Source organism: Camelus ferus, chromosome X, assembly GCF_009834535.1.
Source record: "Camelus ferus isolate YT-003-E chromosome X, BCGSAC_Cfer_1.0, whole genome shotgun sequence".
Lineage (NCBI taxonomy): Eukaryota > Metazoa > Chordata > Mammalia > Artiodactyla > Camelidae > Camelus > Camelus ferus.
This window is the reverse complement of record NC_045732.1, coordinates 65,297,610-65,310,056: the sequence shown is the minus strand read 5'-3', so window position 1 is coordinate 65,310,056 and position 12,447 is coordinate 65,297,610. Positions and strand designations below refer to the sequence as shown.

At 43.4% G+C, this 12,447-nt stretch overlaps 1 protein-coding gene across 21 annotated transcripts in view; it reads left to right on the top strand.

The window, feature by feature from the left end:
• SYTL4 (synaptotagmin like 4) overlaps positions 1-10,646 on the top strand; it is a 90,718-nt gene extending 80,072 nt beyond the window's left edge. For all 21 annotated transcript variants that reach the window (XM_032475249.1, XM_032475234.1, XM_032475240.1 and 18 more), the window contains 4 exons: positions 3,607-3,715; positions 6,003-6,102; positions 6,862-7,070; positions 8,999-10,646. In XM_032475249.1, coding sequence (XP_032331140.1) covers positions 3,607-3,715; positions 6,003-6,102; positions 6,862-7,070; positions 8,999-9,147 — 567 coding nt within the window. In that variant the 3' untranslated portion in view covers positions 9,148-10,646. The remainder of the gene's footprint in view (positions 1-3,606; positions 3,716-6,002; positions 6,103-6,861; positions 7,071-8,998) is intronic.
• The last annotated feature ends 1,801 nt before the right edge of the window (positions 10,647-12,447 follow it).

Below are 12,447 nucleotides of genomic sequence, written 5' to 3'. Positions count from 1 at the left end.
TGTACTTGGATGGCAAGTGGGAGTAATCTCTTCTGTATAGGCCAGGTGAAGGAGAAACTATGGTTTCCCTTTGAAGTCTTTAATACATGTGCCAGGCTTTGCCTCCTAACTGTCCAGAGTCTGGGCATGTCCCATCATCCTAACTTGTGCATCTTCTCCAAGCTAGCCTTTCAGTTAGCGTCATCTGCACTCCTTTTCCAAGCTAATTTTTTCACGAAGGAAGTGGAATATAAAGGAATTCATTTGAGTTCCAGCTGCCGTGCTCTTGTTCACACAAGCCAGGGACAGTTTTACTTAGGAGATGGCATCTCAGGTGAGAATGTAGCAATGTGTATAATAGTGCCTGGGAGCTGAGCGCAGACCTGGATTTGAATCCTGGCTCTGTGATTTGCCAGCGAGGTAAATCACCTAACTTAAAAATAACTCACATAAGTCACCTAACTTCTGTGAGCCTTAGCATCTTCATCTGTAAAATGGAGATGATAATAATATTCCTCTTTTGCAGGATTGTATACAAAGTACCAATCAGTACCTGGGACGTAAAGGACATTCAGTAGGTTACTGTCATTCTGGTTAAGGTGAAATTATTGTCAATCTGGTTAAGACGAAATTATCAGAACTCTTCAATGGCAAAGTTCTTCTGGAAGGTGTTTTTACACTAGCATTTTTAATGCTAAAAATAATACATGGGACATAGAATACCTTTGGAAAGACAGACAAGAAACTAGTAGTAGTGGCTGCCTCTAGGAAGAGAGACTGAGGTGGGAGGGCAATTTAGCTTTCTTTATATGCCCTTTTATAAATGTTCGAACTTTTTACCATGTCTGCATATATTGCTTATTAACAAAATTAAGAATAAAAGGATTTATGTGCACATGGCTCAAAATTAAAACAAACTAGAAGTGTATAGAAAGAAAGATAGGTTCTATTTCCTAGAAATAACCACTGTTATCAATGACTTGGATATCTTTATAGAAATTTTGTATTAAGCAGCACAGATATACACATATGGGTGTATATTTTTTCCTTTTTACACAGATGGGATGATACGAACCTCACAGTGTATATATATCTTGATATTTTTCATTTAACAATTTGTCATTTTCCATGAACATTTTTTCCCTATGCCATCACTTACAGATTTATCTCATTTTGATTGCTGGAATTGTGTTATTCATGTGCCTGTTTTATAATTTATTTACAATTAATTCTTCCACCGATAGGCATTTAAATTGTTTGCCTCTTTTGGGGGGCTCTTAAAACTATGCTGTAATATATCTTGGCCTTCTTTTGTGAACGTAACTGTTGGAGAAATTTCTGGCGGTGGAATGGCTGAGTCAAAGGAAATGTACATCCAGTATTTTGATAGCTACTGCCCTCCAAAAAAATAGTAACAATATTAAATCTGTCCCTTTAAGTACTAATAAAAACAGGAAAGCAGTTATCACCAAACTATAGCATATTATTAGAAATTTGGAATTTCTTAAGCATTTGATACGTAAATCATTCTCTCAGGGTCCTACAGTTTATATAATTAAATTGGAAATGCCACTATAAACAGTCACAGAGTACTGACAATAAAAAAAAGTCCTACATCAAAAGAAAAAGCTGTACTATAATGGAGCTGTTTGCTCTTTGCAATTATTTTGAGCCAGAATGAAAACATGCTACTGAAACAAATACGCCAATTACACCAATTTCCAGCTACAGCTAAACTCCGGTTTTTAAGAGTCCACTGAAGTTCACAATCTAGAGACTAATAAATGGTGTAGACATTTTATAAACAGCAAAAGACCATTCCAGTATGACATATCTATTTTAACTGAAAACATCCTACATTTATTGTCTCTGATTTTTCTTTTTTGCTCTAGTGATTCATTTGCTCAGACTGAGTCTTCTCTTCCTGGCCTCCACCTCCCTCTCTTTTGTACCTCTCCCATATACTACACTTCTGTGCATTCTGGGCATATGGGACATTTTCCCAAGCTGATGGGGATTATGCCTTCCTGGCACTGCTGTGCTCGGTGCTGAGGCCCTAAAGTAGAGGACCCCCAGTGAACACGGGCAGGTGAAAGAGCACCTCTGATCCACACCGGCTCACACTCTGGGCAGCAAAGCCCGAGCAGCAGAGCCGTGCCGGGAGGGCCAGTGGAGTGAAGCAGTCCTGCTGCCCACGGCCATTTGCTGCTCATCCTAGACGTCCGCTCATCCACTCTTGCACTCATTCAGAAGTGTTTGTGAAGCACCTACCATGTGCCGGGTACTTTGCTAAGTGTTGGGCATACTAGGATGGACAAAAACAACAAAAAGGCTTGATTCCTGTCCTTCTGGAATTTAGATTCTAGTGGGAGAGATAGTCATTAATCAAAGGAAGAGAGACAAACGTAAAATTAAAAATTGCGGCATATTCAGTCCTTGTAACAGAGTTTCACCTAGACCGCAAATCTTTGCAAGCTCTCTTTTAAAAAAGACCTTTTATCTTTGAAAACCATACACATGATATGTGCCATTCTCATAAAAAAAGACACTATAGATATAGAGACAGTAAAAAAGTGAAAGCCCTCTATCCTTTCCCCATTCTACTTCCCTCCTTAGAAGATAAAAATGTGAAGTTTGTATCCTTCTGGGTTTTCCTGTGCAGTGTAGTATAGTTGTTAAAAGCATGGACTCTGGAATCAGTCTGTCTGAGTTTGAATCCTGGCTCTGCCAATGACTGTGTGACCTTGGACAAGTTACTTAACTTCTCTGTTCCATAATCTGTAAAATGGGGATAACAGTCTCATAGGGACTATCTTGAGGATTAAACAAAATGGTAAAGTACTGATAACAGTGCCTGGCACACAGTAAGTACTAAATAAGTGATAATGATAGTAATCATTATTTATATACATATATATTCACATGTACAAATATGAGTGTATTTTAATATAAGTCGGATGCTTTTTCTGCATCTTGCTTTGTTGACTTAACAGGACATCTTGGATATCTTTCCATGTCAGCATGTAGAGATTCACTGCATCCTTTTTTAAAAATTGAAGAAGAGTTGATTTACCATGTTGTGTCACTGTATGCTACACAGCATAGTGATTCAATTATACATAATAACCTAAAATGAAAAAGAATATATATATGTATCATTGCATCTTTCTTGATGATCGCATGCCATGTATCATATGAAGGCATTAAAATCACTCATTTAACCTTTCCCATATTGATTGACATAGGTTGTTTCCACTTCGGGGCTGTTACTAACAATGCTGGTAGCAAGATTCTTCATCATGGTGTCAGTCCCCTGGGAATTTGTATGGCAGCCTTGCTGGAAGACCTTTGAGGGTATTTGGAATCTAGTCACTCTGTCCCCAAAATAGCAAAATAATGGGCACTGTGGAAGACTGTTTGTTACTTCTTCTGCAGTTCCTTCTGAAGACACTGCCGTAGAACCCTGTGGCTGCCGTGGCCTTGGGATCCTGGATGGTATTCATAAGGAGGAGAATCCCTTTATGCTGTGAAGCTGTTCTTGGGGGCAGTTCTAGAATCTCCTCAGCGAGAGGTCTCAGCAGCTCCTGAGCAGCCCAGCTTGACCTTTTGCGTTTCCCTGTGTTTCAGATCAGTGCCGAGTCCCCAGCCAGCCTGCCATCACACAAAGGCGAGTTGGTGGTTTCGTTGAAATACATCCCAGCCTCCAAACTCTCTGTTGGAGGTAACCGGAAAAAGAGTGAGTTTTTTGGGGGGCCCTGGATTTAGCTCTTAGTTTTCTGCACCAGATCTGTGTGAGGCCGTGCTGGCTAGTGGCTAGCACTGGTGGAAGGACCAGATTGCAAAGTGCACTGGATCACCTTCTAGGGAAGATTCCTTTACTAAGTAAGCCTTTTCTGTTTTTCAGCTAGAAAGGAATGCCTTAGAGTTGGAATTCCTTTTTTTTTTTGAGGCCATTAAACTATCTTGATCTTGGTCCAGCTCTGGCAAACTAGTAAGAGATCAGAACAGAACAGAAACTTCAAGACTGAGAGAGGGTGGTTGGAAGTGCTGGTGAAGTGTAAGCAACAGGAAGTTGAAGGCTGAGAAGGAGTAAATCAACACACCAGGCACTGTGCTAGTGACGGTCGGTGTGTGGATGAATAAGGCATGATATTTGCCCTCCCTTGCATAGCATTTTTTAGAAAGAATGACAGTCATATGTTAAAAGAACACAGATGCAGGAATGATGAATTCTGTCTGGTTACATTTTAAAGAGGAAGTAATAGTGATAGTGGACTTAAGACTTTACCAGGCAGAAGAGGAAGATGATGGGGTGAGAAGAGCATTTCCAAAAGAGGAGATAGCATGAGCAAAGGTTTTAAAAAGGAATGGTAAATGTGGGGTTGTATGTCAGTGTGAGGCAGTGAGCTTCTTAGTTCAGTGGGACTGCAGTTATGGTATGTAGATGTGGGAGTGGGGCTGGAATTGTTGATGAGGCTGGAGCTTGGCGGAAAAAGGCCATGAATGTAATGGTAAGGAGTTGAACGTGATGCCTTGGCAATGGGAAGCCCAAGTTCTTAAAAAGTTACCTGCAGCAAAGTCTCATCTATACAGTTTGGGGAATTCAATGAGATCCCCAAGGAAGGTGTGAAGAATGACTAGAGGAGACAGGCAGGGATGGAACCACAGGGGACACTTTAAAGGATGAACACGGGAAGAGAAGCCAGTGAGGTGGAGGGTTATCATCAGGGGAGAGCATCACCAGGAGAGAGCTCGAAGAAGGGAGTGGAGTTGTTAACAGTACTGAAATGCTACTGGGATATCAGGCTTGATGGGAAGACACAGCTCATCAGCCTGAGATTACATTTTCAGTGGATTAGTGGAAGCAGAAGCCAGATTTCACTAGGAACTAGGCTGAGTGAATGAGGCAAAGAAGTAGGGGTGGTGAGTGTAGACTCTGTTCCAGGATAATTGATGGAGAAAGAAAGGAGAGCCATGAAAAACTACTAGAGCTGATAAAAGAATTCAGCAAGGTAGAAGGTTACAAGGTTAGCATACAGAAATCAGTGGCATTTCTTTACACTAACAATGAAATATCAGAAAAAGAAAGTAAAGAAACAATCCCTTTTAAGATTTTATCCCCAAAAATAAAATACTTAGCAATAAATCTAACCAAGGAGGTGAAAGACTTATACACAGAAAACTATAAACCATTCATGAAGGAAATTAAAGAAGACTTAAAAAATTGGAAAGATATTCCATGCTCCTGGATTGGAAGAATCAATATTGTTAAAATGGTCACACTGCCCAAGGCAATCTACAGATTTAATGCAATCCCTATCAAATTACCCAGGACATTTTTCACAGAACTAGAACAAATAATCGTAACATTTATATGGAAAGGAGAGCCATGGAGGATAGCTTGAAAAGGAGATAAGGTTGAAAGGAGGTTTTCTTTTAGAAGGATTTTTTAAAAAAAGAGGTGAGATTAGCACTTACTTAGACTGAGAGGATAGGACCAGTAGAGAACAAGATATTAAAAATGGGGGATGGGGGTTGAAACTGATGATGCCTGATGAGTCTTGTTGACATGCGGATGGGAGCCAGAACACAAGTGGGGGAGTGCCCTTTTTAATCATTCAGTGAATGTCAGGCAACTTTATTTCTCTAAGCCACAATTGTCTCATCTGGAAAATGAAGACATTATTATAGAATTATAACATTATTAAAATAATTATATTATTATTATATAAAATAACAGTGTATGTCTCCTAGGGTTATTTTGAGGAATAAATACTTCATGTAGAATCTGGCACATGGCCAGTTTTCAATATTTTTCTCGCTATTGTTGTTGTTGTGAATTGAGTGCCTGTTGCTTGCTGTCAGGCACTATGCTCAGTACTGAGGATACAGGGCAGGTGTGGTCCAGCTGTCATGGCACTTGCTGTCTTCAGGAACCAGAAGAGTAAATGCTGGGTAGATAAAGCTTGAGAGAAATCTGGAGGGTGTCAGGGCTCATTTGCTGTGACTGACATCCCTTCCAGGTAAAGGCGGGGAAGGGGGAGAGCTCCAGGTGTGGATCAAAGAAGCCAAGAACCTGATGGCCGCCAAATCAGGAGGGACTTCAGACAGCTTTGTGAAGGGGTGAGTCCCGGGACCAGCACCAAACTAACCAGTTTCAGGATACAAAAGCTAAGAGAGGAACCCAGTTTAACCCTTCTCTGTGGATCTTATCCCTTTGTGTCCTGCCACCTCCAGCATCCAGCTTTGTTCCTGAAATTAGGTGATGGCCCAACCTCCACTACCAATTTGCTCTGCTCTGGGCTCAGTTTGGACAGGGCTGTGGTGTTGATTTCCAAAAACGAGGGTGGTGAACGGTTAGGTCTGACTTTTCCTTTGTTATCGACTTATGCTCCTAATTAATCCTGAATAAAAATCTGTGTCTCCTGACTGTCAAGACTTGACGGCTCAGGACTTTGTTCCTCACAATATTGAAGCAATGCCAGCTTTCCCCAAATTAGAGCTCACCCCACTGACTAAAGTTCTCTAGCAAATCATGTTTGGCTTATCCCTATGATAATTACTCCTGGTTTTATTAAAGAGGACCTTGCCCAATAGAAGTGGAACCAACTACTTAAAACCCATTTTCAGTAGAATACTGACAACAGCTCCCTAATAATATTGTATTAATTTTCTCTCCAGGTTAAAGGAATTGAGTTGGGTGAATGATCTAGTGGAGGAAGTGGGAACTCTGCTTCGGCAGATTCAAAGGAGGGAGTTTGTGTCCTTGGATTTGCATGTTGCCTCAGCTTCCTGGGCAGGGCCTGTGGTAGGGGAAAAGGGAATTTAAATAGATATTGCCAGCTTTTTGTAGTTTGTTGATTCCTCCCCACCCTCTGCCAGATACCTGCTTCCCATGAGGAACAAGGCCAGTAAGCGGAAAACTCCTGTGATGAAGAAGACCCTGAATCCCCACTACAACCATACATTTGTCTACAATGGCGTGAGGCTTGAAGATCTCCAGCACATGTGCCTGGAGCTGACAGTGTGGGACCGGGAGCCCCTGGCCAGCAATGACTTCCTGGGGGGGGTCAGGCTGGGTGTTGGAACTGGTGAGAGCCTCCCCTCATCCTCAGTGTCTTCCAGGCCTCTTCGATATTTCACTCCAAATAGAGCCATCCCCTTCCCTCCACATCTCCTCTATGTCAAGAGTTGTCTTCTTTCCTTTCAGTTAATGTTCAACCAGTATTTACTGAGTGCCTACTATGTGCAGGGTTGGGGAAGGCGGAGCCCCTGCCCTATTATGTGTACAGATAAACAGGACCCCGATTCCCAGGAACACCAGTACCTCCCTACCAAAAACATTTAAAGACCTACCTATATCTGTCCCTCTGCTTTCCACCTTCCACCTTACAATGAAAGAAGGGTCCTTTCTAGCAAAGGCCGAGCTCTTTCCAAGTGTTCTGGATCACACTCTCACCTTCTCAGTGACCTCACTGCTGGAATCTCCTCTCTCTCCTGTCTGATCAGTTTCATTCTCTCTGCCTCCCGACTGGTGGTGAGAGCAGATATGCCCTAGTATTTCCAATTTTAATAAACAGAAACAAACCTTCCCTTGACCCCACATCCCCCATCCAATTTCTTAAAAAGAGTCATCTCCATATCCTCACCTCTCCTTTAGTCCTCACTCCACTGTGCTATTCTGTCCCACCCCTCCACTGAGCAGTTGCTGATGCTGAAATTTTGTTCTCATCTTCCTCAAATGTTCATACTATTTAACATAGCTGAACACTCCCTTTTTCTTGAAATACTTAGCTTCTGTTGACACCATACTTTCCTTTGTGGCTTCCTCATTCTCTACCCAAACTCTGAATATTGGTGCTTCTGCAAACTTAGCCTTGAATCCTCTTTCCTCTCTCCAGACTCTGCATTCCTGTGGGTGTAAATAGTACTGGTACATTAATAATTCATACAAAGCATTTAACACGAAGCATCTAGAATGATGTTCTTACAAATGTAAGCCGGTTCATGTCAGTCCCCTGCTTAAAACCCTTCAGTGGCTCCTACTGTACTTAGAAAACAATCCAAAGTTCACACCATGCCAACAGGCCCCTGTGTAATCTGGACTTTGTGTTCCTTCATGACCCATCCTATAGCACTGTTCTGCTTGCTCGCGATGCTCCAACCACAGTGACTTTCTTTCTACTCTCCAACTATACCAAGCTCCTTCCCACTTCATAACCTCCGCAATTTGTGTTCCCTCTGGAAAGGCTGGCTCATTCCTACCCTTCAGCTCTTGACTCAAATGTCTCTGTCTCAGAGGGGCCCTCAGGCCACTCCATCTAAGGGAGTCCCTGATCTCCGCACTACATCTCACCCTGTTTATTCACTTCATGACCCTTACCTCACTATCTGAAATACGCTTATTGATTTACATGTAGATTTTCTGTCTTTCCTATTCAAATGGAAGCTGCCTGTGGGGAGGACTTTTTCTGCTTTGTTCACCCTTCTATCTCCAGAACTTGGAAGAGTACTTGGAACATAGTAGGCACTCAGTAAATGTTTATTGAATGAATATACAAGAGAATAGGAATGAAGCCACATATAAGCTGAACTTCAAGCCTGGAGTCTACAGCTAGGGAAAAAAAAAAGGTGTTCCGCTGGCTTCCTTCTCCCACCCCTTCCTCCCTCCCTCCCTCCCTTCCTTCCATCTTTTCTTTCCTTCCCTCCCTTCCACTACAAGTCAAATTGACAATAACAGAAGGGCAGTAGCTGTAACAGCCTCAGAATAAGAGGTCTTGAGCTACTGTGTGCTGTTTGGAGTCCCATTTCATCCACTTGACATCTTGATAGCATCTCAGGAGCACAGAAGTGGCTGTGCAGAATCAACAGGGCGCCGTTCCCAGACTGCTGTCCCCATTGGCCCATTTCCGTAGTACATTGTCATTTGCGCGGTGGCCACCCTTGGTGCAGAAACCATCTTTGCTGGTGAGCTGAGAAGTGGGGTCCCTGTTCAGCCTCCTCTGGTGTTTCTCCTCAGGAATCAGTAACGGGGAAGTGGTGGACTGGATGGATTCGACTGGGGAAGAAGTGAGCCTGTGGCAGAAGATGCGGCAGTACCCAGGGTCTTGGGCAGAAGGGACTCTGCCGCTCCGTTCCTCGATGGCCAAGCAGAAGCTGGGCTTGTGAGCCCCTGTCCTTCTCTGCAGGTCCAGCCCTGTCCAGGGCAAGTCGGAGGAAGTGAAGAAACCAAGAGCAAAGATTTATAATTTAATATGTGTGTGTGTTATGTATGTGTGTGTATAAGTGTGGATTTCTACAAATCTCATCATACCAGAGTGAGCAGACTTCTCCCCCTTTTTAACGCAAGCTCGAGAATAAGAATCTCTTCAAAATGTTTTTATTTGTGCATAAACTAGTATGTGTTTTCAGAGTCCAATTTCTTCTATCTTTATGAGATTTAATTAACTTATCTTTCAAAACAACTTTTTATTGCCTTGCTATCCTGGACACTCCTTCCCTGGGAAGCCCTGACTGCCTTTGGCACTCATACCTGTCTGTGTTTTCAAGATTTGCCTGGTCTGAGGGCAAGGCTCTGGGAAGCAGGGGTGGGTTACCCAGGAAAGAAGATGGGAGAGAAGTGAGTAGGTCCTTTCTTTCCTCTCCAATTTATGCTTTTAACTCCATTATTTACCTTGACACATTTCTGAAACTAGGCTTTTAACTCCTCTTGTTTTTAGCAGTTTCCACCTTGCTTGGGTCTAATGGCTTTCTTGGAAATGCTAAGAAAATGTTTAAGTTGCTTCCAGTTCTGGACACCTTCACTAGACCTTTGGGGGACCCTTAGAATTGTGCTGCTTTAGAAAAGCACTTTAATTAGATAACGGCCTTTGGAGTGGGACGTGGGCATGCCCAGTAAGGGCTTCTCAGTGGTCCCTGGGGACTGGTGAATGTCTCCCAGGCTGTGCTGAATTCATTGCATTTTAAACTGATGCAGTGGTTATTAGAGAGCTCCTAATTTCTCTAATGAAAGACATCTTCACTCTCACGAACCACACCTTCCTTAGCGTTTGTGTCCGCCATGTGCTACCACACAGAATGTGGTCTCTATACTGTCATGTAGCCAGAATAGCCACGATGGTCTAAAACCAGTCCAGTGTTTCTCCAGCCTGGGCACTGTCAGTGCTCCAAGAGAACGTGTTCCGAGACTCTCCCAGTTTTTCTGACTTCCTTCTTGAAGTGGTTTCAGTTCCTATATTTTCTATTTTTCCTAATCTTGACCTAGATGTAACCTAGGTGTGGTGGGTTGAGACCTTTCCAATTTCAGTTTAGTAGTCTAAGGTTCATTCTCCAAAACTCACTGTTCCAAACTGACCTTTTTATTTTCACCACTGTATCAACACAAAGTCATTTGCAAAAGGAGCCTGTACGGGAGAAAAAGTCGTTTTCAGTAGAGTCGGGTGCTAGTGGACGCTCCTCTAAGGCTACTGGACTGAAGGCAGCCACGGCAGTTTCTGCTGTATGTGTGAAGCGAATGGAAGAGTGTTTTAAAAAGGTTTACTTGGTGTGGATTGATACTGTAATGGAAGGCGTAACCTGGGATCCCAGACTGTCACGTGCCTCTTTGTTCTCCACACCCTGAAATGTGTGTGTGCTTCAATAAAGCTTTCTCACTTGCCAAGCCTTTACATTTGTTAGTTCTATAAATGCTTTTGTCTCTGATGTCCTGACTTACTGTTTGTTGTTGCTTTTCACATGGCTGGAAGGGTAAGAACCAAAGTGACAAATGCCCTTCCCTAACCATCCTGTGCTGATTGGAAGAAAATTTCCCTGTCTCCACATTACTGCCTGAGACCTCCGCCAAGCTGTGATCCATTGACCTTTGTGTTTGGTGTCCAGGGAGAGAATGAAAACCCATCTTAAAAGTGCCACCACTTTCCTTTCCCTCTGTAAAGTACCAAAGGAACTCCTCCTCTACCTTTGTAACCCACCCCCTCCCCCACCCCGCACCACCACAATGTGCTGCAGGAACAGGAGAGAAGTGCACAGGGCAGGGGAGCCGGTCCCTGCTGTTTCTTTCTGGGTCCTTCACTTTCTCTAGGAGCTAGGGCCTTTTCCTTCCCTCTTAACGACTGCTATTTAGTTTTGAGAGAGAAATAACCCAGATGCCAAGTAATCCATCTCAGATATAAGGCTCTGGGCTTCTAGGTAGAGCCTAAGTGATTCTTGACCTCTTGCACAAAGAGCATGAATATATACTGAATGCCTTTTGTGTACAAGGCTTTCTGCTAGGCATATCTTATTTCCATAATTTCCCCCAAGTACCTTATGAAGTAGGAAAACTTCCCTTTTTACAGGTGAGGAAAGTCAAGCCCACTATCGTGGAACAGAGTTCGGATTTGAATCAAGATCTGATTCTCCTGGGCCACGCTGCCTCCTGTGAGGATGAGATGTACCTTCTAAAGTATCTCAAAGAAATAAGTTTAGTTAGTAGGACAGTCAAAATGCTTTGGATGTTACCTGGTCAGCTGACTGAACAGCGTGTGTGTGCGTGTGTGTGTGTGTGTGTGTGTGTGTGTGTGTGTAGGGGGAGGCAGGGAGGGAAGGAGGGAGGGGGAGGAAAGAAGGAAGGTTGCAGGTAGGGCAGGACAGAGTGACACAGAAACAGGTAGTACAGGGTCGGGGTCAGGCTAGCCCCTTTGGGTCTGGCTGTGGGCCTGACTCCACTGCTGTCTCCTCCCCCTATTTTGGGAGTTGGGATTTCTTGAATCATAATCCGAGGAACGTAACAGTAAAGCTTGACCTGAAGAAAGCAAGACTGACTTGCCTTGCCTACTCAATAAAGTGAAACAAAAGGTGTCTCAACTTTTTGTAAGCTAGAGGAGCATTTATATGTGTCAGGCCCAGGTGGGAACCCTGCTCGGGAGGCAGTGGGCCTCCTCATGTCCTCACTCGGGCCTTTGACCCGCGGGCATGCCCTGGCTTGCCACATGAAGTGTCTGTGATAAAGACAAGGAAGGGCATTCATTTTGCCTGATGTGCAATCTTTGCCTTTGGAACCACAGACCCTGTCTGACCAGAGATTTCCCACATTAACTCATTGTATTTTCCCTTCTGCCCATAACTTGCTTCCTGCCTTTCAGAACTCCTGTATTTCCCTGCAGGGAAGGGGCAAGAAGGGACCTTTTTGCTTTAAGTTTGATCATTTCCTCTATGTTCCGTTCCAGCCAGGAACTGCCTGACTTTTAATGTAACATTTTAAAAATAAGACTTCCACTAACTGCCCAGTGGAAAGAGCTTCTCTGTGACGCACTACTACCCCCGACCTATAGGTCCTGGGCTCCTGACTTCCGTCCCATCACTCTGCTTGGGAGAGGGAGTTTCCTTGGGTTGAGAGATTATTTTTCCCCCTTCTCTCTTTCCTCTTGGGCACACTCTAAGTCTTCTGTCTGAGTGGGATTACAGAAGAGGACATCTTCCTCCTTCCTT